This window comes from Staurois parvus, unplaced genomic scaffold (genome assembly GCF_062004578.1).
Source record: "Staurois parvus isolate SC_StPar_1 unplaced genomic scaffold, SC_StPar_1.0 ptg000070l, whole genome shotgun sequence".
NCBI classification, from domain to species: domain Eukaryota; kingdom Metazoa; phylum Chordata; class Amphibia; order Anura; family Ranidae; genus Staurois; species Staurois parvus.
This window is the reverse complement of record NW_028317866.1, coordinates 271,589-298,468: the sequence shown is the minus strand read 5'-3', so window position 1 is coordinate 298,468 and position 26,880 is coordinate 271,589. Positions and strand designations below refer to the sequence as shown.

The 26,880-nt window shown below is 40.9% G+C and overlaps 1 protein-coding gene across 1 annotated transcript in view; it reads left to right on the top strand.

Moving 5' to 3' along the window:
- B3GNT2 (UDP-GlcNAc:betaGal beta-1,3-N-acetylglucosaminyltransferase 2) overlaps positions 1–24,597 on the top strand; it is a 51,958-nt gene extending 27,361 nt beyond the window's left edge. Inside the window, exon 2 of the mRNA XM_089669177.1 lies at positions 20,311–24,597. Coding sequence (XP_089525303.1) covers positions 20,320–21,513 — 1,194 coding nt within the window. The 5' untranslated portion in view covers positions 20,311–20,319 and the 3' untranslated portion in view covers positions 21,514–24,597. The remainder of the gene's footprint in view (positions 1–20,310) is intronic.
- Positions 24,598–26,880: the final 2,283 nt, after the last annotated feature.

Sequence of the window (26,880 nt, the reverse complement as noted above, 5' to 3'; positions counted from 1 at the left end):
CTAGCCACGATGTGTATTAGTACGATGCCTTTAACATTCCTTCCACATTGAGGGTATTACCCCTCTGTTTTTCTTCTTTGGTCTTATAATATTGGGATGTGGCAATGTACGCTGACATTCTGAGATGTGGAAATTTTGTGTGGTATGTTATAGGCAGTTATAATGTATTTCTTAAATGTTGTGGCCCTGGTTCACACCAAAATGTGGTATCAAAGTGGTACGATTTGTTCCCATTTAACCTCCCTGGCGGTATGACTATTTCAGATTTTTGGCACTGAAAGCGGTACCATTATTTTGCATGGAAATGTTGGCGTTTTTATATTTGTAGGCCTGTACGTTTTAGGAATAACTCACTGAAATCTGTCCGAACAAGAGTCTAGTAAACATCCCGGGTAGGATAAAACTTGAAACACGAAATTATCATTTAATAAATATTCATAAAAAATAATATAATAAATTTAATTCAATAAGCACTCGGGACAAAATGTATGTGAAATGGTTTGATACAGTAATGTTTTACTATGTGATTTTAGTGAATGTCATTTTGTGTCATTTTCAAATTTCCCGCCGTTCCGTCCCCGTACGTCCCAACACTCACGGGACGGAACCCAGATGACAGATGCCGGCATCCGCCGGATTACATTGCCGGGGACACTGCAGGAGGGACATCGCGGGAGTGCAGGACAAGGTAAGTGATCGAGGGATCGCGGAGCAACACCGCATGGTAAGCCCGAGTGTAGCTCGGGGTTACCGCTTGTGGTACTGAAACTTTACCCCGAGCTACACTGAGGAATACCGCCAGGGAGGCTACAGCGCGACTTCAAAGTAGCGCTGATATAGACAAGACGTGCGATTTTCAGTGCCATTTACCTTAGTCTGAGAGTTAAATTGCACTGAAGTGGTGAAAAAAAGTAATGCAGGAACTATTTTTCAAATCGTTCTGCTTGAAATTGCACCTATTTCATGTATTGACATAAAAGTACATTAGATGTGACTTCAGGTACAGTTTTGTAAATCGCGTCACACCTGAAGTTGCAGCGTTGTGAACCAGGTCTCAAATGCAATCGTTTACTTGAGTGACTTTATTTCAGCTTACTTTAATCACCTGTGCAGTACTTAGATTGGAAGAGGGGAGAGCAGCACTTTGGCTGGATTGGGTGTCCTGCATACAGATGTGCTGACAAGGAAAATGGTAACTGGTGCAGAAGGCAGTTTGTTGCAGCTCCTTCGTTGTCCAGTCACAGGCTTGGGGCAGGGAGGGGACCTACCTATGTGCCTCTCTTCATAGTTCAATCCCAAGTCTGAGGTAGGGAAGGGACCTAGTTGTAATGCTTATCATTCCGTCTGTGTTCATACCTGAGTTTCACTTTTTTTTTTTTTTTTTTTCCCTCAAGCTTTTTCATCAGCTTTACTCTATTTTATTTATTTTTTGGGGTTAGGGGTTAATTGTATTGTGTGTTTTACTATTTACTAAAATTTAGATATGAATAAAAAACATTGGATAATATTTACTTAATTTGTTTCTTTTGTTAGGGTTAGGAGTTTGTTAAACGGGTTGTAAACCCTTACATATACCCAGTGAAGTGACTGGCCTCAGGTGGTACACAGAGATGAAACCGAACCCCCTACATAATTTGTACCTGTTTATCTGCAGCCATCTGTGCTGTACATCCATTCAAAATCCACACACTACACAGGATCTCCTAGCGCTGAAAAGCAGGGGCAGAGATCTGATTGGAGGGAAGGGACACACCCCTTCACTGAGGAACAGAGCTGAGGCTGTCAATCTGTAGGAGGTGTCTCCCCGTCACCCTTTTTTTTTTTTTTTTTTTTTTTTTTTTATACCTGTGTCTATCAGCTTGAATCACGTCTGACAAGTTTTCCAGAGGAACGAAGCAGCAGAGAGAAATGACACTTGCCGCTCTGGATTGAGACAAGTACACACTATAGAGGGCTATGCTTTGTTCATATGTCTGAGGTTTACAACCACTTTAATTTATAGGTTACATATTTTATTTGATTATGATTGCTATTTTATTTTCATATTTATTTATTCATTTTGTTTATTTTTTTTTTAAATTATTGTATTTGAGTAGAAAAACATTCAAACACCTGCCAAATGATGTGATGCTCACAAAATGAGTGAATCACACATTTCAGGGCATTTTCTTATGGAGGGAAAAAAAGCTTCAAAAATACATCAATGTGCCTGAATCCAGCTCCAAAAGTAGCTCCAAAACTGTTTTTTTTAACTAAAGGCAAAACTTTTATTTTTTAAGTTTTGGATGGAGTGGAGAAGGATTAGAACACCTGTCAGTTCTAATGGCAGTCTGTGCCCCCCGTTAGGGAGATTCATCCTTTCTATTTGCCCTGTTTACCATTATTGTAGAAAGTGAAAGTAAAATAAATCCCAAATTTTGGGTTGTCCCCAGAAAAGTAAGAAGGGGAATCTTTCAATGGGAACACTGGTTCTAATGACCTGGGGGTTCCCCCAAGTAATTCCCTTCATTTGCAGGGATTTCTTCCCACTTCTTGTTTGGCTATGGGACAGGAAGTGAAGGGAAATCTCCAAGATGTGACACAGATGGTGAAAACAAATCCGACAGGAGTTATAACCCTCCCTTACTCTATCCATAATGGGCGGGAAAAAAGTTTTGCCTATAGTTCTACTTTAAGGTGACTTGAGTGGAGATGTGAACCATCTCTATAGAGAAGAATTGAGTTTTTTTGTTTTGTTTTTTTCTCAAGCGTTCTGGAGCTTCGAGCTACAAAATGCTCAGGTGTGCATGGGCCTCATTGTCCAATCGCAAGTTTGTGGCAGGGATGTGACCTATTTGTGCTCATTTCATGTGACATAGCTCATTTTCTGCTACTGGCTCGCTGTGCGTTTATGAATGGTTTTTGCTCACTGCACTGTCCTACAAAAAGACTTCATAACTTGCCGTAGATATCGGAGAGGGAACTGGATATCGGAGAGTGACTACTTCTCTTTTGAAAACTGCATTGTTTACTCTCGGCTGCTTCATTTCACCAGTCATAAATAAAAGAGCACACCATAAGAGGAGAACTTGCATGACACTGACAGGGCTCTACTCCTGTCTTTCTTTTTCATTTATTGAAATGCATTGGGCTTGGTTTGCTTGAGAGTCTGGAAGCAGGCAAGGTACAAAGCATGTTTTTTTAGAAACTTTTAAGGGTTCTAACACAAGTGTGGCCATTCTGAAATGGGCAAAGTCGGGGTGGTTGGATCAAGGCAATTGCAGGCATAGCGGTAAGAGCAGGGGGTTGTGAGAAGGGGCAGACATGGGTGTTTAGTGGTAAGCGAGGAGACGCTAGATCAGGCGTGTTGGTTGGTGAAGGAAAGGGGAGGGTAGGCACATTTTAAGCGGATCAAGGGGGAAACGCATCCCAAGTACTCGGACACATCTGTCTGGACACTGGGAATGAAAGGGACACAAATTTCTTGGCTCTGGTGGTGAAGATGACACACCTGTCTGGTCTCTGAGGATTAAGGGGACACTATAGGGTGAATAAGGACACATGTCCCACCTGGAATCTCAGGGTGAATGAGGGAAACAAATCGCTAAGTCTGGAGGGCTAAGGGAACGCCTTTTTCACAGTATGGGCTAGTGTTCTCCTAGCCTAAAGCTGACCATACACTGTTTATTTAAACTAAACGACTCCTATCCACTCAAACGTGGTAGCTGGAAGATCCCCCCCCCCCCCCCCCCACCCCCCGGGCGTCGGGACATTGTATTCTGATGGCAGCGAGAGGTGCTGTCAAAGTGCATTGATCAGTGGCTGCAGCTGCTGTTCAACTGTTGAAGGGACATACTGGAAGATATTTCTTGATCTGCTTTTCTCAAGCAGAGGCAGCCATCCACTGATCAAAATTCAGCCGGTCAGCTGAACAGGCTAAGTTTCAGTTGGTGTATGGCTGGATTAACAGAGAGACACCAACACATACTGGCTCCTGCAGTAAAGCCATGGAAACCCCCATCTGTAGAACATGCCTTAACCTCTAGCAAACACTACAGATAAGAGTTGTAATGGGTAGATATAGCTCATGTTTCAATATGTTCTTTGGACTTCCTTATTCAATAGGTACAGTACTCTTAGGGTTGGAGTCATAGGACTGCTCACTTGAATGTTATCGTCTTTTCCCAGACCCAGGAACCATAAAGACTAAAAACAGAATTTATAGTTATTGTAATTTTTATATTTATAGGAAACTTTATTGTTGGTTGTGTTTTCATTTAGGTTTAAGTTCTCTTAAGAGCACAGCTATTGCCAGCACAGTGTCCCATAACCAATCTGATTCTTTAGACTTATAAATGGTAGCAGAAGTGATTTAAAAGCCTTGCTTGAGTAGTTCCTGCTTTGGCAGTCGGTGACATGACCTACTCGTTACATTATTTCTGCTAAGGTAGATGATGATTGGCCATTCTAAACTCCAAATTTCCACTGCGACATGTTTGTTTATTACAAGTATTCATATAGTTCTTCCAACTTAAAGCACTTTGTAAGTAACTTGAAAACGGGCTGATGTGAATATACAATCTAAAATGTGTATCTCACTTGCACACACATACCATGACCAATTTAGATGGGAGTTGGTTAACCTACCAGCATGTCTTTGGCGTGTGGGATACTCGGAGGAAACCCACACAAGCACAAAGGAAATATGCAGTCCAATGTTAAATTCATTTGGCAACATGACCAGCCGTGATTGGTTTCTGCATCACCAACATAGACCGTGGCAGTACGCCGTCACTTACACAACATGATTCTGATTGCCCATAAGGTGTTCCCATAGATGATAAATGTTCCAAACCTAGTAGGAGATGGACCTACAGTTCCCTCGTACTAGGGGTCCTTGTTCTTCCATAAATTTGCTGGGCAAATTCTGACTTTTACAAAGTCATAGGATAGACATGCACCCCCCCATGATACTTCTAGATGAAATGCATGCTTTTTAAAAAGGCGTGCACCTTCATGATGATGTTGGTGTATGCATATGTAGTGGGGGAGCGGGGGGTCCATGGGTGCTCTTGAGGGGCTTTTTTATGTGCTTTCTTCTTTTTTGTTTTGACTGTAGAGGATAATTTCACCTTCGGGAACATGTTTAATGTTCCACCTGTAGTGTTTTTTGTTTTGTTTTTGTTTTTTTGTTTTAGGGTGGAACATGTAATATGTTCCCACTCTTGCAGCTCTCCTCCCCAGATTTCATCCATCTGTATCTTCTCCCTGCACCCGATGTCACAATTTACAAAATGTGGGGCTCCGCCCTCATGGCTGCATCCTTCATTCACAGTTCTATGAATGAATAGACTACAAGTACCAACAGCCTTTGTGGTTGATGACTTGTAGTTCTCAATGATCTATGAGGATGCCCACCAGCCCCCTTGTAGTTCACTGTTTCTTGATGTTTCTCTTTTTAGAGCTTTGTAAATTTATAAACTGTGATCTGCCTTTTGGCTCCTGTTCCTCATACGTGTACACCTTGACGGCAATTCCTAGATTTTCAGGACAGGTCCAAATTGGCTAGGTCATGAAGGTAGGAGTTGATGAAGCCCTACCCTTTGATAAAAGGAAGGCTATAAACTGTTGCAGGTAAAGTGCAGGCATCTCCCAAACCTTCATATAACATCCCATTCTCAAGATGTTCTGAAAGTCAAAACTTTAATGATTTCTTAACGGGCTGAAGCTTGCCCATTCCAAATTCCCACACATTTCTATTGGCCAGTAAGGGTGCCCAGCATAATGCCCTGCAGTAGAAATGTGTGGGCGTTGTTCTGAGTGGTATGCTCCAACACTTATCTTGTCCATTTGACAGACAGGGTTCAATGTTTTATTAAAGTCATGTAAACCTGCAATTTATTTAGAAGTATGTTTTGATGGAGAGGTTTTGCTGTTGGCATGGATTTTTGCTAAACTAAAAATTTCACACCATGGCTTTTTTTTTTTTTTCTTCCCCCATAAGCCAAATTTGTTAATGTTCTGTGCTATACCACCCTCGTGTCTTTAGATATTTATCTAGAGGGAAGATCATGGAGATTATTAGATGTTGCCCTTTTAATACTAGAAAGACCAGAACTACTGTAGGGCTAAATGTTGGCTAAAAATGAAGGAGGTTACAGAATGTTTTTAGGGTATTTTATTTAAAGGGAATCTCAGAACTTTAATGTGCTTTTTTTTAAACTAGAAAGACCAAAATTGCTGTAGAGTTTACAGCGTGTTCATTTGTTTTTTGTATTGATCAACGTGATTTGTTGGCATTTCTTGTTTCGCTAGACAAACTGGTTTTTATTTCTGTTAAGGGACAATTTTGGCTGTTGTGTTCCCTCTGCCATTTTGGTATATACTTTTTCAAAGAACAATACAATGGCTGGCTTTCTTTCACAAAGTGTACCTAATAATTTCATACAAACCTAAATTGCTTGTTACAGCTAAACTCTAGAGTGTGATAAGAAAAATGTAATTTTATATTTTAAAAATTGGTAGAAATACCTGAAGAGCAAGGGCAAGCACTTCGCTAAATTGGGTGTCCTGCACACACACATGTGCCAATAAGCTGTAGAGGTCCTCTTTATGTGCCATTTTGTTTTTATCCAGGTTCTCTTGGAAACCTAAACAAACAAAATAAACTTGGCTTTTCAAGCTGCTAGCTTGTAGTTAAAATGACCATAACCGATTTTTCAAATTCAGTGATTTGCAAACCACTTGCTTTGTAAAGAGCCCTGTCAAACGGCCTCTCATTACATAGCCTGTGCATGCTTCTTTTACTTGATTTAATTTATCATGGAAAGTTTTTTTTTACTTTTGTTCTCCTGCAGATTTAATATCTATTTGTTGGAATACAGTGTTCATGTGTTTTGTGCAACTACTACATTAGCATTGAGTAGAGATGTATTCAAGCAGTAGATGGCAGTGTTTATACGTTTGTAGCTGCATCTATGGCAGGGGTGGGCAAACTTTTTGACTTGAGGGCCGCAATGGGTTCATATATTGGACCCGGGGGCCGGACCAAGAGTAGATGAATGATGTGTATGTGTCATCCATAGTAAGTATAGTAATATTCCCCCATAGTAAGCATAGTAATTCATCCCCCATATAGTAATTCATTCCCCATATTAATTCATCCCCCATATTAAGTCCCCAAGTCCCCCCTGTGTCAATTCACTTACCTTTGCTCCACGCGTTCCTCTCGCCGTGTCCCGCGCCGTTCCGGTGTAGTATGAAAATCTGTCTCCTATGAGGATCTGTCCCCCTCGACGTATCTGCGCATGTGCCAGTTTCAGGCATTAGCAGCCGATCAGCGATCTCCGGCACATGCGCAGATACGTCGAGGCGGACAGATCCTCATAGGAGACAGATTTTCATGCTACACCGGTCTTCAGGGCGGACTGTGAGAGTAGCCTAGCTCTGCGGGCCGGATTAAAAGGTCCGCCGGGCCGGATTAAAAGGTCCGCCGGGCCGTAGTTTGCCCATTGCTGATCTATGGTATACTCCTTTCTCTAAATAAAATTTCCTTGTTGCAGTGAAGCAGAAGATCACATGTGGACTGTGTACTGTCTGTTCTGTAGGGCTATATACAGAATTTTGAACACTGTTCCGCTCTGTCCATAAGTCCTAATGGTTTGTGTAATTCTATAAAATACAAGTCCAACTGACTTGTGCATCTTACGTATATTTGCATGGATACTATGAGGTTTTTGCAGTAGAGAACCTTTCAGCTGCATTCACACTTTGTGTTCTGGGAATGCATCCAGAAATGTGTGGGTTTTTTTATTTTTTGTTTGCCCGTGTTTCCGGAAAACGGAGAAAAGCGGGCCAAAACACGCATTGTGCTTTCAATGCCGTTTTTCTATATTGACACTCCAAACATGGATAAGAGTTGCTCAACAAACATGTCATTACAAAAATGTACTTTGCTCACTGCCAAAAAAAAGTGCAGGAGTAACTTTGGTGATTTGAGCTGCCTTATAAAGCTGTGGGGCGAACTGTACTGCATTGCAAAGGTGTGCATGCAGCCGGCCCTGTGGAAATGGGTTTTCCCCACCTTCTCCCACAAAACCATTGTAAAATTGTCTTCCTTTTACTGATGGTTTTTTTTCTCCCTCAATGAAAAATAACTTTGATTTCTAGAAAGATTGTGATGCCATCGTTGGCTATGTAGTGAGCTCTGCATTTGGAAATCCTGGAAAATTCTAGTCGCGGTATTACATCATTGGAGTTATTCAGAGGCATTAAGGCTCCATGCACACTAGCTTATGTTCAAGTTCCTAGCCACTATTTGAGGGGTTTTTGTGTGGGGGTTTTTTTTTTCTGCTCCTAGAAGCAAACCGTGTTATCCTATGTGTCCGTGCACACTATTGTAGGCTAGAAGTGTTTTTTTTTTTTTTTTTTTTTTTTCAGCTTCTTCTTTCTCTTCCCTCCCTTTTTTCTTTTTCTCCTTTCTTCTTCGGCAGAAAAACGCTGAACACGAAGAGCTGCTTTCCAGCATTTTTGTTTGTGGTGTGTTGTGGTTTTTTTTTTTTTTTTTTTTTTTTTTATTTATTTTCTTAGTGTTGGCTGCCAGCTTCCTTTTTTAACAACCAGTGAATAGCTGGTCATTAAGCAGTGGGCTGGCAATGGTTGAGTTCTCAACTGTCAGTGGGCTTCCCTGCTGATAGCTGAATGTAAACAAGAGAATAGCTGGCAATTGAAATTTGAGACCAAAAAACAGCATAGGGGTCTCTTCCTGTCTGTTATTGATTTTAAGGAGAACCCCATGCCAAAATTAAAAAAAAAAAAAAAAAAGTTGTGGGGTCCCACCCAAATAAATTGAGGGGAACTCCACATCAACATTAAAACAATGTTGATGTGGAGTTCCCCTCAATCTATTTGTGTGGGACCCCACAACTTTTTTTTTTTTTTTTTTTTTTTTTTATGGTGTAGGGGTCCCCGCCAAATCCATACCAGACCCTTTTATCCAAGCTTGCAGCCTGGCAGGCCAGAAAAGATGGGAGGGTCTGGACGAGCTAAATTAAGGGACAGGGCCACACAGTGATGTCAGGTGACCCCCGTTCCCTTGTGATGTCATGGATGCCTGGCATGGTTCAGGAGGATATGGGGGGGGGGGGCTTGCTCGTCCTCTCCTGGCCTGCCAGGCTGCATGCTTGGATAAGGGTTTGGTATGGATTTTGTGGGAACCCCCGCAAAAGAGAAAAAAAAATGTGGATTGGTGGGCATTCTGTTCTTTTTAAAATTTTTCATTGCCAGCAATTCTTGTGTACATTCAGCTATCAGCAGGGATTCCTGCTGAAAGCTGATAAGTCATCAGTTGCTAAGGATGTGGTGGCCAGCTTGCTGGCCCTCTCCTTAACCAGTTAAACGCTGGAACACAAGGGAAAACCACTCATATTACTTTATATCAACTTGTACAGTGTTTTTTTTTTTTTTCTAGGTGGTGTGTTTTTTTTTTTTGTTTTTCCCCCTTTTTTTTTATTTTTTTTATTTGCCTCAGTTCCTAGTGTGCATGGAGCCTAAAAGGCATCATGTCTCTCTGCAACAATATTAGAATGAAATATTGGATTAGGGTGGTGTTGGCTTTTTGATCTGGTCTGATTCTCTTGATGCACCAATATTATCCCTTCATTGATGACATACAGTGGTACCTAAAGTGTGTGTGTTTGGGGTTTTTTTTGCTTAGCGTTTGGTTGTCAGCCCCTGGGGCAAGGCAACTTTCGGCTTCACACGATGTGATTTGCCGCACGACGATCACAGCAAAACCATACCACAATTTAGGTAGCATTGAAAATAATGGCCGTGTGTTGCGATCACAATGATTTTCTACTCTGATCTCAAATGTGCAGGTGTGCATGGAGTCGCCCTGGTTCACACACATGCGATTCTGGATCCGTTTTCAAACTCCGATTCACATGACAGACTAGATCTGTTCCTATTAAGGTGGTTCACACAGATGTGATCCTCACACATTGCGTTTTGATTGCCATTACGAAAAGGGTCCTGTGCGAGTTTGTAGCTTTGCGTCCCAAACTTGCAGGTGATAAAGTAGAGTGGCACGCAGAGATAAGTGTTCACATAGGATTGCTATTGATAGGAGTTTTTGCATTGGAAGCCAATGGGAGCCTTTTTTTTTTTTTTTTTTTTTTTGCATTGAAGTCAAAGGGAGGCAGTGTGTGTGAATCCAGGCGCCAGTACGCAACTTCTAGTTGCCATGGTGACCAGCCGCCTGGGATTTGTCGAGACCTGCCATAGATGTATCCCTTTTTTGTTCGTTTTTTTTCCTCTCCCGGTACACTCAATCTCCAACTGTTCAATAAGTATAGCTGGGGTGAGTTCTTGAAATAATCCTGTGATGGAGGATATCTCGGGTGCCTGCAGCCGGGAAGTGTCATGCTGGCAGATGCAGCTGCCTTGGTTGCCATCTTGTCGGCTTGAGCCAGTGCATCCTTGATAGTTTTGGGTTTGCCCTGGAGCTTGTGTGGACCATGCCAAGTGTCGCACTAACGTTGATTAACTGCTGTGATCCACGCATTTACCCCCCCTCCCCTCCTCATTTTAGACTGATCTTCCTTGAGGTAAACTGAATAGAACTATGATGGTGTGGAGGGGAATGAGTATTTACCTGCTGGGGAGGGAAAAAGTGACTCTGTTGCTTTGGAAAGCACAGGCAAGTTACAGGGTTACATTGAAGTAGGCCATCACCTATTAAATTTACACAATGGCAAAACCTCATCATTTTCGGAAATGTCTAATACTACTTTTTTTTTTTTTTTTTTTTTTTTTTTTTTTTGTGCTGCAGCCCCAACGCTTCTTGCTTCCTCGCCTAGATGAGAATGAGGAAGGCACACGAGCAGCAGTGACAAAACAGGGTTTAGATTAATTTTTCTGCACACTTCACTTTTGTACATGCTTTCACCCAAGTGGATGTTCTGTTCCATGCTAGAAACTCCGGAGATGAAGGACTGTAACGTGTGTCATGTTTATAAGAAAGTGCATGTGACCTGTACCAGTTAATCGCTGCAGGTGGATCTCCCGGTTGCATGTGTTTTTTTTTTTTTTTTTTTTTTTTTTTTTTTTTTTTTTAAATTACAGGGAGCAATTAAAGATTTAATTCCAGGTATGGATATTTTATACATAGTTTGGAGCTAGAAATTACTGAAGCCGACTTGCTGCTCCAGTGATCTCCACTGTAGTGTTTTTCTCCCTGCTGCATTCTGAACACAGGAGATCTGCCAATCCCCACAGTCCCCTTTTCAGTGAATAATTTACATTTTCTGAATGAATGCAAAGTGTTCTCTGATTGGATGAGGTGGAGAGAAGGGAGGGGAGGTGCAGTGTAGTCCCAACCTTTCCTAGGGCAACAAATAGGGTTGCCACCTCATCCCTTTTAAAACTGAACACGTATTAATGATACAGGTTCGGAGGCTAACTTTAATGCAGATAAGGCAGGAAGTGATTTTAATTACCACCTTAATCAGCCACAGAACCTGTGTAATATGCTTTTGGTTTTAGAGGGATGAGGTGGCAACTCTAGTGCCAATGCTGTGCAATACAGTTGTCACCTGAGCACACTGCACGTGTGTTAATGGCAGGATTACCCAGATAAAATAAAGGGGGGGGTTTACAAAAAAAAAAATTATATATTGCAGCCACCACATCGAAGAACCAATAAACTGCAGTACCATCAATTTTTGTTCTCTGGGTTTAGATGGGCATTAACATTTTGCTGTATGTTGCTATGAGTCACAAATTCCTTGAAATGTTCCCATGTGTCATGGCTTGACATAGGTTGGTATCACTGCTGCAATCGAGAGCTGACAGCCACCCTGGACCAAAATATCTGGGTTGTGTAATGATCGAGCTGTGTAATGATCGAGCTGCCTGTCGTTCATAATGTACAGATTATATCTACGGTAAATTAAAAATACAAGAGGATAGTCAGCAGGATGAGGACACATTGCAGAGTGCTTCTTTGTGAAGTGAAACCTTTCAGAAAAAAATACGGTTGCTGCTATTGCCACCTTGATTTTTGAGGGTGTAAGCTCAGGTGTTGTCAGCCTTATTCTTTGCAACTTCTTGTGTCACTGTTTTGGAAAAATAGCACTGGAACCCTGACTTCTCTGTCTGTGTACTGGCACTGGAACCCTGACTTCTCTGTCTGTGTACTGGCACTGGAACCCTGACTTCTCTGTCTGTGTACTGGCACTGGAACCCTGACTTCTCTGTCTGTGTACTGGCACTGGAACCCTGACTTCTCTGTCTGTCTGTGTACTGGCACTGGGACCCTGACTTCTCTGTCTGTCTGTGTACTGGCACTGGGACCCTGACTTCTCTGTCTGTCTGTGTACTGGCACTGGGACCCTGACTTCTCTGTCTGTCTGTGTACTGGCACTGGGACCCTGACTTCTCTGTCTGTCTGTGTACTGGCACTGGGACCCTGACTTCTCTGTCTGTCTGTGTACTGGCACTGGGACCCTGACTTCTCTGTCTGTCTGTGTACTGGCACTGGGACCCTGACTTCTCTGTCTGTCTGTGTACTGGCACTGGGACCCTGACTTCTCTGTCTGTCTGTGTACTGGCACTGGGACCCTGACTTCTCTGTCTGTCTGTGTACTGGCACTGGGACCCTGACTTCTCTGTCTGTCTGCGTACTGGCACTGGGACCCTGACTTCTCTGTCTGTCTGCGTACTGGCACTGGGACCCTGACTTCTCTGTCTGTCTGTGTACTGGCACTGGGACCCTGACTTCTCTGTCTGTCTGTCTGTGTACTGGCACTGGGACCCTGACTTCTCTGTGTAATTGCTCTTAGTCTGACAATTGCAAATAATGTGCTACAAACCAGGAGCTTACTCTTCTTTTTATGTATTTATTTTATGGGCAATAGCTGCTACTAAATTTTTGTAGCAACAGGATTCCTTTTATAAAGGAACTGATCATAAGAGAAACACAGAGAAGAAGGGGTTAGCAAAGGCAACCTCTAATTGCTAGTTACATACTGTACTTGCCTGGTTTCCTCCAGGTCATTTGTTTCCTCCCGTACTTCAAAGGCATGCAGGTAGGGTAATTGGCTCCTCTCTAAATTGACAGTTAAGTATAGTATTTGTATGTGATTGGGAAAGAGGCCATTGATTGTAAACTCCTTGAGGGCAGGGATGTGAATTTGTGCAGTGTGGAAAGATCTGCATAAATTGTCAGCGCTATAGAAATACATAAAATTAACAAAAAAGATCTAACCTTCTGAGGGCCGGTTCAAACCATAGAAACGCAGTCCAGATGCATTCTGAATGCATTTTAGCATGCGCATTTTTCATGCATTCCAGTTCATTTCCCCACCTTTCTTCACTGTAAGAGCCACATGCAGACCAGTGCAGTTGTTTTTTCTTTGTTTTGCTTTTTGTTTTGTTTTTTCTGCATCAAAAACATATTGATAGGTTACATGGTTTTCAGTGGCATAGTTCACACCAGTGCAGTCAGTTCCAGAGAAAAAAAGTAGAACATGCTGCATTTTTTTTTTTTCCTGCACTGAACTATACTGGAATGCAGTAAAATGTACCAGAACTTATTAAAGTTGAAGAAAGAAGGGAATAAATAACCAAAATGCACTGGAAAGTGTCCATCGCACATGCAGAAGCACATCCGGCATGCATCCAGACTGCATTTCTATGGTGTGAACCGGCCCTAAATAGGGACATGTATGTTCCAATGTGTTTCTTGTGCGTTTTTTTTTGTTTTGTTTTGCCACGTTCTGTGCAGGAAAAGTGCAGCCTGTTCTACTTTTTTCCGCAACCGGAATGCACTGCATTGATGTGAACTATGACATTGACAACCATACAACCTACTTTCTGTGCATTTTGGATGTGAACTGGCCCTAAAGGACAGATTTACATCAGGACACAACTGAAAGATATATGCGATTCAGAAGAGTTCCCATAGAGGTCAATGAGCCTGAATTCGCACCTGATTCTGACCGCACTGCTTAGAATACTGGCAGGACTTTTTTTTTTTTTTACATTTTGCACTGAATCTGCACTTCGGCTGCACCAGACATATGTGAACAGGCACTATACAAAGTAATGTTCTTTCGCAAGTTATGCGAATTGGATGCAGTTCAAAACGCATCCAGTTCACATGTGTGAACTGGCTCTTAAGAGCACCTTTTGAATGCAGCTGGAGAGTTCAATATGTGGTTTTGTTTAGAATTGTTTTCCTTGTCCATGAATCTAAATACACGTGCCTAGTTTGAATTGCCATTTGCCCAGTTGTATGTCCATGTATGTAATGTGTCTCGTATAGAAGAGATTGCTCCTTGAATTGTTTTCATGACATTGTGCTGGCTCTTTCTTGCTTTGTTCTGGATGAGTACAAACATCTCTTGTACTGATGTCATGAATTCTTTGCGTGTTTCACACTGTGCCTGGCAAGGCTTGGTCCTCTAACTGATTTGAAGCTGATTATGGCCTTTAGTGGTAGCTTGGTGAATTGTACAGCCAACCCCATTTTTTTTCTCTTTATTTACAGTGGATATAAAAAGTCTACACACCCCTGGTAAAATGTCAGGTTTTTGTGATGGAAAAATGAGACCAAGATAAATCCTTTCAGAACTTTTTCCACCTTTTTATGTAACCTATAAACTGTACAACTCAGTTGAACAACAAACTGAAATCTTTTAGGTGGAGGGAAGTAAAAATAAACTAAAATATAGTTGCATAAGTGTGCACACCCTTAAACTAATATTTTGTTGAAGCACCTTTTGATTTGATTCCAGCACTCAGTCTTCTTGAGTATGAGTCTATCAGCATGGCACATCTTGACTTGGCAATATTTGCCCACTCTTCCTTGCAAAAACACTCCAAATCTGTCAGATTGCGAGGGCATCGCCTGTGCACAGCCCTCTTCAGATCACCCCACAGATTTTTGATTGGATTTAGGTCTGGGCTCTGGCTGAGCCTTTCCAAAACTTGAATCATCTTCTAGTGAAGCCATTCCTTTGAGTTAGATGTATGCTTTGGGTCGTTGTTATGCTGAAAGATTAAGTTCCTCTTCATGTTCAGCTTTCTAACAGAAGCCTGAAGGTTTGTGCCAATATTGGCTGGTATTTGGAACTGTTCATAATTCTCTCTACATTGACTAAGGCCTCAGTTTCAGCTGAAGAATACCAAGCCCCAAAGCATGATGCTGCCACCACCATGCTTCACTGTGGGTATGGTGTTCTTTTGGTGATGTGCAGTGTTGTTTTTGCTCCAAATATATCTTTTGGAATTATGGCAAAAAAGTTCAACCTTGGTTTCATCAGACCATAACACATTTTCCCACATGCTTTTGGTTGACTTGAGATGTGTTTTTACAAAATTTAGCAGGGCTTGGATGCTTTTCTTCGTAAGAAAAGGCTTCCATCTTGCCACTCTATGCCATATCCCAGACATATGAAGAATACAGGAGATTGTTGTCACATGTATCACACAGCCAGTACTTGCCAGATATTCCTGCAGCTCCTTTTAATGTTGCTGTAGGCCTCTTGGCAGCCTTTCAGACCAGTTTTCCTCTCGTCTTTTCATCAATTTTGGGACGTCCAGTTCTTGGTAATGTCACTGTTGCGCCATAGTTTCTCCACTTGATGTTGACTGTCTTCACTGTGTTCCATGTTATATCTAATGCCTTGGAAATTCTTTTGTACCTTTCTCCTGACTGATACCTTTTTAACAATGAGATCCCTCTGATTCTTTGGAAGCCCTCTGCTGACCATGGCTTTTGCTGTAGGATGCGACTAAGAAAATGTCAGGAAAGACCTACTAGAACAGCTGAACTTTATGTGGGGTTAATCAGAGGCACTTTAAATGATGGCAGGTGTGTACTGACTCCTATTTAACATGATTTTGATGTGAGTGCTTAATTCTAAACACAGCTACATCCACAGCTACAAGAGGGTGTGCACATTTATGCAACCACATTATTTTAGTTTTTTATGTTTACTTATGTTTTTCAGTTGAGCTGTACAGTTTTATGTCACATTTAAAGGTGGAAAAAGTTCTGTTACGTTACAGAAACCTGACATTTTACCAGGGGTGTGTAGACTTTTTTTATATCTACTGTATTTATAATACCTGATTTTTGTTGAGGACTGTGTTTTTAGCCATTTTAACTTATTGATGCCCACGTAACACATGTGCAGCGGCAAAAGGGTATGCTTTAAAGCCCACACTCTATACACATGCATCACTGGGCAGCCAATATTTCTGTGCTGAGTGCTCTCCATGTGCACTCTCATTAGAGACCCATCAATGGTCACATGATCGCTGGTTCTCTTCCCCCCAGCAGATTTGGTGAGTCTGCTTCTGTGGGTGCCAGGACCATTTTGGATGAGGTGGTGTACTTGGGCCTCATGAACACTGGGCTTTGGCCCAGCTCTTCTGAACACCTTTAATTCTGGGAGGAGAAAAGCAGCAAGAACAAAATGCGCCTGAAGCTGCGATTTGCAAATTCATCTAAGTGCATTTTAGGCATTCATTCCATTGGCCAGAATAACTATTAATTGGAATGAAGGAACGCTAAAGTGCTAAACACACCTAGTGTTCAGGCATGTCGGCATTTTTTCTGCTCCTCCCCTGAACGTACGTGTGTGTGTGTGTGTTTTTCTCATGTTGCCACTAAATGCCAGTGATCGGGAGAGAAGGATGCAGGAGGAAAATGGAGAGGAGAGGATCCTGTATATGCCTCCCTTCCTGTGCAAGTATAAAACAGAATGTGACAGGGAGTCTGCACAAGTCCTGTGGAGCATGGGGCAGGGTCACCATTGCCACCCTTGACGCTACACCAGTGGTTGGGGGTGTGAGGTAAAAACACGTCTCGACTATGGGGTTTTACCAAATGTAAATGAGAACTTGCTGTCCTGAGCCCCCATTAAAGCTGCTTTCACACTGATGCACTGAGGTTTACTCGTACCGCAAGTGCAGCGCAGTGCACCTCAGGTTAGCTGCACTTTGCCATAGATTTCTATTTCTATTATATCTTGCAGGTGTAGTGCACTAAAACGCCTGTATGCAGTTTGAGGTGAAGGGCCATACCAGAGGGCACCGAGGGCCACAGGTTGGACACCCCTGACATAGGGGTTGATTTATTAAAACTGGCGATTCAACATTTATTTATTTTTTTTTTTTACTTTTTTACAAAACTCACTTGAACAAGTTGGTTTCTATGCCGGGCTGCACCAGATTTTGCACTCTCCAATTTTAGTAAATCGACCCCATAGGTTAAAGTATTACTAAACACAACCCTGCATTTACTATATCTGTCCTTCCACAGTACACAGAAATGCACTTATTTTAGTAAATATAAACTGCTAAATATCTTTTTTTCATCAGCAGTTAGAGCAGTCCTGTGACTTCTGTCAGTGTTCAGCAGAGCACATGTTGGTTTGTAGGAGGAGTTTTCTTTCTGCTCTAGGAGGATGTAGAACCCCTATCTTCTGTCTGGACAGTATTGATTGGCCCTGTGCTAATCACATGCACACTCGAGGGGAAAAAAAAATCCTCTCTAGCAATACACACCAAACTGAGCATGTGCTGAGTATTTTCATACAATATTTGTCAGGAGATAAGAGGGGAACACTGGAAGAAGGGGAGGCGCAGAGAAGACAGGATCAAAAACCCTTTTTACACAATGCAGAGTATTAACCCCTTAGGATCCACAGTGAGTATAACAAGCATGCTTTGCTGCATATACAGACTGATTTTACTGTTGTGGGTTTAGAAATGCTTTAACAAGTAGGGGAGATGAAAGGCAGACAGAAGTTAAATGCCCATTAAAAGCAGTGTTTTGTCGCCCAAGTGTGCAGAAGACCTCTGTAGGCAATGATTTGTTCTGTGCATGGACAGGTAACGTACTGGAAAGGTAGTGAAGGGGGTGTGCTTGAGGAATTTAAGTTGTATAGGTAATGCAGGAAATCTGTGAGCAAGAAGACAATCAAAAAAATAAATGGGGCAGTGATGCACATGTGGAATATGAAGAGGAGCCATCCAGGAGCTTGTTAGATGACAGATCACTGGATCAGGGAAGAAGCTTCGTACTGTTCTAGATGGGCTGCAGTTGTGGAGAAGGTGGAATAGTTTTATGGCCCCATGTACACAGGACACTTCTGAACGATGGAAACTGACTGCTGGAAAACTGAGTGCGTTTGCATACTGCGTTTATGAACGTTTGCGTTTTTAGAATCTTTATTTAAAGATAACCTCAGGAGACCTTCTAAATTGTTCAGTATGCACAAAAATTAACTATCAGACATTTTATTTTGAGAGATATGGAGCAGAAGCTCGTGGTGGTGTTTTTTTGTTTTTTGATTTTTTTGTGTTTTTTTTTTTTTTGTGGTGCTGGGATGTGTTCCAGCTCTTTTCTGGGCAGAAATTATTGCAGCAGTGTCTAACATATATTTTCTTTCATGGGAAACCTCAAAGTATGGTGTACCAGGTCCATTTGAGTGCCGGGAAAACGCTTTTCAAGCCTTTTTCATGATGAAAAAAGGCTCTGGACAGCATCTGGAAATGGAAAAGTTAAAATAAAATTTCAAAACGCTTATAAACGAGGTCAGCCGTTTGAAGATCTATTCCTGAACACAAGTTTGGTGCGTTCAAAAAAACGACTGTAAGCTCAACTGCCTGTAAAAGATATAGTGTACATGGACACATAGGAAAACATTAGGGAGAGTTCAGGGGCTGCTGAGAAAACCGCAGAAAGGCTCCTAAATGTGAGTTTATCAGCTGCAGTGTACATGGAGCCTATTAAATGGACATCTTCACTATTCATGAAGTTGTTGTTTAACATTAGAGTGCATTCATTGCTCTCCAGTGGAGAAACTACCATAAAACCATAGCAGGCCATGCAACTTCCTGTAGGATCCAACACCACAATGGATGCTCAGCAGTGTTTTATGCTAGTAACAATGCTGACAGGGAAATGATTGTGTTTCCAAAAACCTCTACATCTGCTCTGAAAGCCATAATATCTTGGATCACTGAGGTAGAAATCAGACAGGGGTCCCATAATGGTAACGACCTAGAAATTGTACCAAAGTATCCAGCCTAACCCATGTATCTTACTCTCTGAACCTCGGTGACCATGGCAGATATATAGGACAACTGTCCATTAATCGTTATTGAACCAAATCCCTTGTACACAGGAGGTGTCCTAAGCCTTTCATTTGTTTCTGAAGGAAAGCGTTTCTTGACGTTAAAATGATCCCCAAGGAGTGACTGTTGGCTTCTTTTTTTTTTTTTTTTTTGGACTACCTGTTATAAGAGTAGCACAATTGTGTGCTTTCAATCATTGTGTCAGTTTTGGCTTTCAGTAGCTAATTATTGGTTACAAATTAAAGTATTCTGTTTCTTCCTGTAAGCATTGACTCGCTGTCTAGTTGCTGTATTACAAATGTAGTTGTTGCAAAACGACAGTTGGTTTGCAGAATTTCCCCTCTATTCAACGGTACTTCTTTTACTAATACATAGCTGCATTTATATATTGTAGGGATGGTGTACTCTTGTCATTTTAACCCATCACACTCAAATGTATTCCTCTCATTCACTGATTACATCATTGCAATCTAGTTGTTACTGGTGACCTGAAATGTTTGGCTTTGGACCTGCAATAGACTTTGATGTGAGACCTGTAATATGTAAAGGAGGTGAATAGCTAAAGCAATTTTGTCTATACTTTGCCTATGGCTCACAGTTCAGTTCTGCACTCCTGTGACCCGTTCTCTACCGAAAGTGGGCTAAAGCCCCCTGTCTGAGGTCACAGACCTGGTCTTGGCTCTGAAAAGATCCTGACCATATGGTCAGGAACCACCCAGAAGCTTTTATTGACACCTGGTTCAGCCTCTCGGCGATCCGCTGAGAGCCTGAGCCAGCCTCTTCCACATCCTCAGCCCAGCGCTCCAGTGAGCCCTGGAGGGGCAGAGCAGAGAGCCCAAGACTGAACATCCCAAATCTCCGCTCAGAGCAGAGGGGAGAACTGAGCTATCATCAGTGTTTAATTGTTCAGTTCTCACTGCTGAACTGGCAGAGAACAGATGCAGTATCAGATGAATGCTGCATCCGCCTAGGTTGAGTATAAATGTGTGTGGCTTTTTTTTTTTATTCAAAGCCCATACTCCTATTTTAATATATAGTATATTTAATCTATATTTAGATATCTATCTATTGCTTGCATCTCACAACCCATGCGTTTGTAGATTTTAATCTGTCTGTAAATAGAAACCACCAAACCCCCTCCTTTTTTTATTAACTTTTTTTTTTTCCCTTTCTTGGCAGGTATGAGAAATGAGTGTTGGAAGGAGAAGATTAAAATTGGTGGGGATCTTAATGATGGTAAATTTCTTCATCTATGTCATTGTTGAAGTTTCAAAGAGCGACAACCAAGACAAAAATGGAAAAGGACAAGTTCTCGTGCCACGTAGCAAATTCTGGAAGAAATACAAAGCAAGCAATGCATATTGGAATAGGGAGCAACAAAAGTTGGACAGATTGCACAATCCAATACTCAACCTGCTCAACAATGTTACAGTGGAAGAAATGGTGGCTTTCAATGCAAGTCTGCTGAACTCCTGTGAAATGGACACAAATATACCTTCTGAAGTAAAAGACTTTGCCAGCTTGCCAGACAGATTTAAGGATTTCCTTCTTTATTTAAGATGTAAGAATTATTCCCTGGTTTTGGACCAGCCGGATAAGTGTAAAGATAAGCCCTTTTTGCTACTGGCCATAAAGTCTCTAACACCACAGTTTGATAGAAGACAAGCCATACGGGAATCTTGGGGGAAAGAGATAAAAATAAACAACATGACTGTTGTAAGGGTGTTCCTTCTTGGACAGACTCCAACTGAGGACAATCACCCAGATCTTTCAAATCTGATTAAATATGAAAGTGATCTGTACAATGATATCCTCCTTTGGAACTATAGGGATACTTTCTTTAACTTGACTCTTAAAGAAGTTCTCTTTCTGAAGTGGGTAAGCCATTCCTGCGCAGATGTCCAGTTCATTTTTAAAGGAGATGATGACGTTTTTGTAAATACCCATCAGATCCTGGATTACTTGAAGACGTTATCGGCAGAAAAAGCCAAAGATTTATTTATCGGGGATGTGATCAAAGATGCTGGACCTCATAGGGACAAGAAACTGAAGTACTACATTCCTGAGAGCCTTTATGAAGGCTCCTACCCTCCATATGCTGGTGGTGGAGGCTTCCTCTATTCTGGCAGTCTGGCGTTAAGACTATACAATGCAACATCTAGGGTCCTTCTTTATCCTATAGATGATGTATATACTGGAATGTGCCTTGCAAAACTTGGGTTAGCTCCAGAGAAACACAAAGGGTTCAAGACATTTGATATAGAGGAGAAACATAGGAATAACATTTGCTCCTATTCTAACCTAATTTTAGTCCATCCCAGGAAGCCTCAAGAAATGATTAAGATTTGGTCACAGTTACAAGACTCTAGTTTAAACTGTTAGACGAGGAGTGCAGGCATTAGGCCTTGCTGAAGGATTTCTCATTTTTGCACTGCTAATGTGAGGGCTTGTGCTAGGAGTACATGTCTTTGTCACACAGAATGTTTCCAAAGACTTTGTCAGCTTTCTGTAACCAGAGTCTTTTCTTAGCCTGAAGTCTGTTAATGTTTATGGTTGTTCCTTATATTTTTTTTTTTGTTTCTGACGCATTCAGTCTTAAGTTATGGTTTAAAAATTACATGTATGAACAGGATTTCCAGAAGCTTTTAAATATGCACATATGTGTGTTTAATTGGATAGTACTTCCATTTTAATGGATTCACAGGCTTGTCATGTTGCCTAATTTCCACGTAAAAGAATGTGCGAGCTACAGATTGATTTAGAAGTACAAATGATGGGTTGCAGTAGAATTATTTATTTTTTTTATAGATCTTCAACACACATTGTAGCAAAGTGACAATTTTGAGCAATCCATGATCTTTATCAAGCCAATTAAAAATGAAGAGCGCAGTATACATATAGGGATCAGGCAGGAAACAAGGCCGTAAGCATTATAACATCTAGACAACACATGACCCTCTTAAAGATAAAGGATGCATAGAGAGAGAAGTATCAACAAACCACATATCATGATCAGAAGTCAAACTAAAAAAAACAATTAAGGTTATTATAGTAACCACTCAATTAATACAAAATCTAATCCTATTTTTCTGGGTCCAAGTGTACAGAGTATGTATCCAAAAATCTATTCCTTTTTTTAGGAACTGTATGCAATCCCTACCTCCTATGGGGTTTGAATATGATCAATTGTTCTCTGGAATCACATAGGCAGCTCTTAGCACATCTTGGATTGAATGCTGCAAGGTTCTAGCTCTCACCTTTTTTGTGCTTACGCCAACATATATTTTAAGCTACATGGGCATTCCATCCAATATGCTATGAATATGGTACATCAAAAAGTGAGAGAAAGCTGTATGGAGCCTACATAAGTCAAAATGGGTCTGTTATCCATACCTGGGCATTCAGAATAGGTCAGGCAAAGATAAGAACCATTCTTATGAGTGCCAAGGAATGTAATGGGTTGTGTTTTGACTGGGACAGTCTGCCCCAGTCGAATAGTCCAAGGTCTTTCCTATGAAATGCCTGTATTTTTATAGAACTCTAATTGCATTGTTTTATCATAAATTTACTTTGAAATAAAAAGGTGTGATACTGGCAGACAAACCGAGTAGATGCTCAGCTTTCCTAGATTTATCCCTTCTAATTTCTAGTTCTGAAAGTACATGTGGATATCCCCTATTCTCACATTTTTTACACCTTTTCTAATTAGCAACAAGGAGACAAAAAAAACACACATGCCAACTATTCTGTCCACCTGGGATGTTTGATTGCAGAAAATAGGTCTTAAAACAAATAGCGGGATGAAAGCTCTGGTAGGAAAGGAGTTGATTACGATCAGTGGGTTTCATGAAAGGATCAAACAGTCATACCATAGTATTCAAAATATTTGAGTGTGATAAGTAATGTTCAACATAATACTCCCCTCAGCCATATTCATCTTGTCATGAATGATAGGAGTCGTAGAAATATGCATGCATTAATTTGCAAAAAGATCTAACAAAAATGGGTCCTTCTGCTTGCTAATGGTAGGTACTGGTCACATTGCCAAACAATTGCAGAAAAACACATCTACAAACAAGGTCCATTATTATATATTGACACGTCCATTACACCCCACCCCTCCCTTCTGATTGTTGTCTAACAATCTTGTGCCGATAGCTGGTTGTCATTGTGAAATGGGTCTGAGTGGTTTTCATCAAGCATCTCTTGTGGACAACCTTTACATCAATAGATTTACTGCTATTCAACAAGGCTGTAAACTAAAGCAACAAGTGGAAATTTAGTTCACTGTTCTGACAGCTAAGCAACTAGCATTTTAAGGAGATAGCAAAAGAATGGCGGCCTTTATTAAGAGGACCTATTCAAGCAAGCAACTTTGCAATGTTATGTCTTCCTGTGTGAAGGTATCATTGATGCCTGAGCTACAGTTGGCAACTGTTTTGTTCAAAATCACTTTGTGTAGAAAACACTAATGGCATGCCTATCTTGCATTGTCATGCTTGCAGACCTTACTATAGAGATGATCCATGGACCAAGGCTTCACACCATGGATCCTTTTTTCACCCATGGGGGGGGGGGGGGGGTTGTTTTAATGTAAATGGTTTCCCTGCCTTTCTGTTCAAATCCCCAGATACCAGCTAATTTATATCATGCAGCAACTGCAAGTTGCCTCTTGACCAATTTTCTTGTGCTGCCATCCCAACTCCTTCTCCCAACTCTGATTTTCTGACTTAACTGTATCATAGGTCAGTGTCAGATTAGCATATTGGAAGGACTTGTACCTGTTGTATGGGACAAGTTAGCTGGAAGTGAAGTTTTTGGAGCAGAGACTGGTATTAAAATATGTATCTGGGCCAAGAAATTCTGCAATGTTCCTTTTTTAAACATGAAGGTCACTTTATTAAGCTGGATTATATCAGACTAGTTTGTTCATATGTGTGTTTTTTCTTTTTTGTAATGGCACGACATGCTGCTTTTAAAAACACAACTAGGATCTTTGTACAGAGTTGCAGTCTTCTGTGTATTCTCTGTAATGAAGCACCATATAATTTTTTTGAGGAATGTTTTTTGAAGGGATGTGGAGTGAAACGGCAGGGTTTTTTTGGAACTTGGTTTGCAAAGGGCATGCTAATAACCGTGTAGGAAAAGGATATAAATCACACTTGTGGCATTATAACGTGACCCATTTTTGCACCAGTGTTTCATGACCAACTTCAAAACCTATCAATATATAATCTAGTGATGTGTATACCTGCTTTTGAAGGAATCTAGAGGGCAAGAGTACCCAGAAGACTGTTTGTATTTAAAATATAAGCCATCCATTGTTGATTTTTTTTTTATTGTGTTTAACCACAGTGTGTTTGTATGGTGTTTTTTTGTTTTTTTTTGTTTGTTTTTTTATTATTATTCCCTGCTCATGATTTTGGCATTTTAGATCTATAATAAAGTTTTGTTTGCACTTTGCAAGAGGTGTAACCTCTAATCACATGTTTTTATAACCCTTGAAAATGTTCTGTGCTACACCAAAATCTGAAGTTCTACTGGGATTTACACTTCAAAAAAGCCATTTATGTTTCCAGTTTATGAGATTGCAGTTGTTAAGAGCCAAGCCAGAAAGTGTGAAGTTTCCAAATCGGTAAACACTTTTTTAATCAGTGATTTTTATTTGGATTGTTAGGAGTTCTGTCCTGTCCAAAGTATTGGCATTTTGTAGCTGTCCCAATTTGTTTACATAATTGCTGTAGTTGGAGTGCTTTCCAGTTTGATCTTGGAGTTCATCTTTAAATGAACTAGGAGTTCTGATGCACATGGCTCCAGCATTAAAACTTGCTGGTGCTTTAAGGGTCACATCATTGTAGTTTTTGGCAACCGCTAATATGGCCGCCTGGTGATATTACTTTTAAAAAGTCTGTCAATCACACTGTAAGTGAAGGCATCCTGCACCTTCCGAGAGTGTTCTGTTAACACTGATATGAAGTTTCCTTAATAAATGTGGACCCTTTTTTTTTATTAAATTTCACTAACTTGACTTCTGCAATGACAGATTTCCTTAAGGAACCAAGATATAACTTACTAGTGCGGAGATGACATTTATTTGCTGTGTTCTGCTACATTGGCTTACAGCATCAGCATATTGGGGGACAAACCATAGTAATCACACGTGGTTTTCGAACCAGTCTGGTCACCTTTTCTCCGAAGACCCTCAGCCAGCAATGTCTGTGTGAACTCCACAGTCAAAACCCAAAAATGGCTGATTTGAGAGACTTATCCTTTAAATACCACAATAGCTAGGTCCTATAGAAATGACGTTTGGCTTCTTCCTATATACACTGGGATCATGTAAAGCCTTCAAAATGTAGGAAACTTGGTTAAACCGGTTCACAGCCTTTGTGTCTAGAGCTCTATAGATCCCTGAAGCTTGTTGGGTTACATTTGAAACCATTACTGTTCATGTCAGCAGAAGCGTTATTCTACAGGCTCCTGAACTGAACATGAATTTGTCTAGTCTTGTATTGCATGGACCACTATGCAGTTTATTTCCTTTTCCATGTTTTGCTTTCACTGTCTGCAAATTTGTGAGTTGCCACTTGCAAATAAACCTGTTGGCATCTAAAAATGGCAAACCTCATTTCAGACTTGGTTTTTGGAGGTGCACATTCCAGGTCCTTTACTGCTTGGCAACTCGCTTACTAAACTTTGTGTGTTTGGGATCTTCAGAATGTTTGATATACCTGTCTGTGTGTGTCAAGTCCTTTACAACACTACAAAGAAGTAAAGCAAAGACGAGTATGACCGCCCTGGAAGCTCCACCTTCAAAAATGAGTCTGCTATGGCAGCGTTCCCTTCTGTTCTGACAAATTTAATTCCTTTTTAAGGCACAATGGTTGGGGTAGTTGGTTTTCTATGATTTATTGCTTGAAGTTTTCATTAAAGCCAAGTTATGTTTGTTAATATTGTAAGAATATGTGGCTGAATGTCTCAAATGTATCGGTTTCAAAATCCTATCGCTGTGCTGCCACCAATGGCTGGTAATGTGGTCTCTGCTGAAAGGGGCTCAGGGGAAGTTCTGATGTTCATGTAGAACTTTACTATATTGTAGTAATCCTCTTTTGATAAAGACCGCATGGCCAGCACTAATGTTAATGGATTACAGCAGCAGGTTTGGTTTTGAATGCATTCTACCACATATATATCAAGCAATAATTGAAGATCTATACTGTATTCAAAAGTTTATAATTTAGGTATGTTTTCTACTAGTGATATGTTAGAGTAGTCAAACTTTCATGCAAAATCCCATATACTCCTGTGCCATACAGACATCAAATTCAGCTAATTCTGTCTTGTCTCTGGGCCAGGAAGCTTTTTCTTTCTTGCTTTTGAACGTCCTGAAATCAGTGTGCAGCCTGACTTGGAGACTAATATCCATTCCAGGTGCATGCATGGTGGCCTTTACAGAGAAACTGTTTACTCCAGACTAGACTTTGTTGGCAGGAAAAATGAGGTGTTGGAAAGTACTAACAATGGTCCCCCCAGTGTACTGCTGTAGGTGCCCTGACCATGAGGGTTCATGGGATACTGTACCTGCTTCCCACAGAGCAGTACTAGGAACCAACTTACTTTTTTTTTTTTTTTTTTTTTTTTATTATTGAAAGCAGTGCTAGGGCTGCAGTAAAGTCATAATGCTGTTTTTAATTTGGCTTTATATTGTAAGTGTAGATGTGACTTAAACGGACAATACTAGCTGCATAG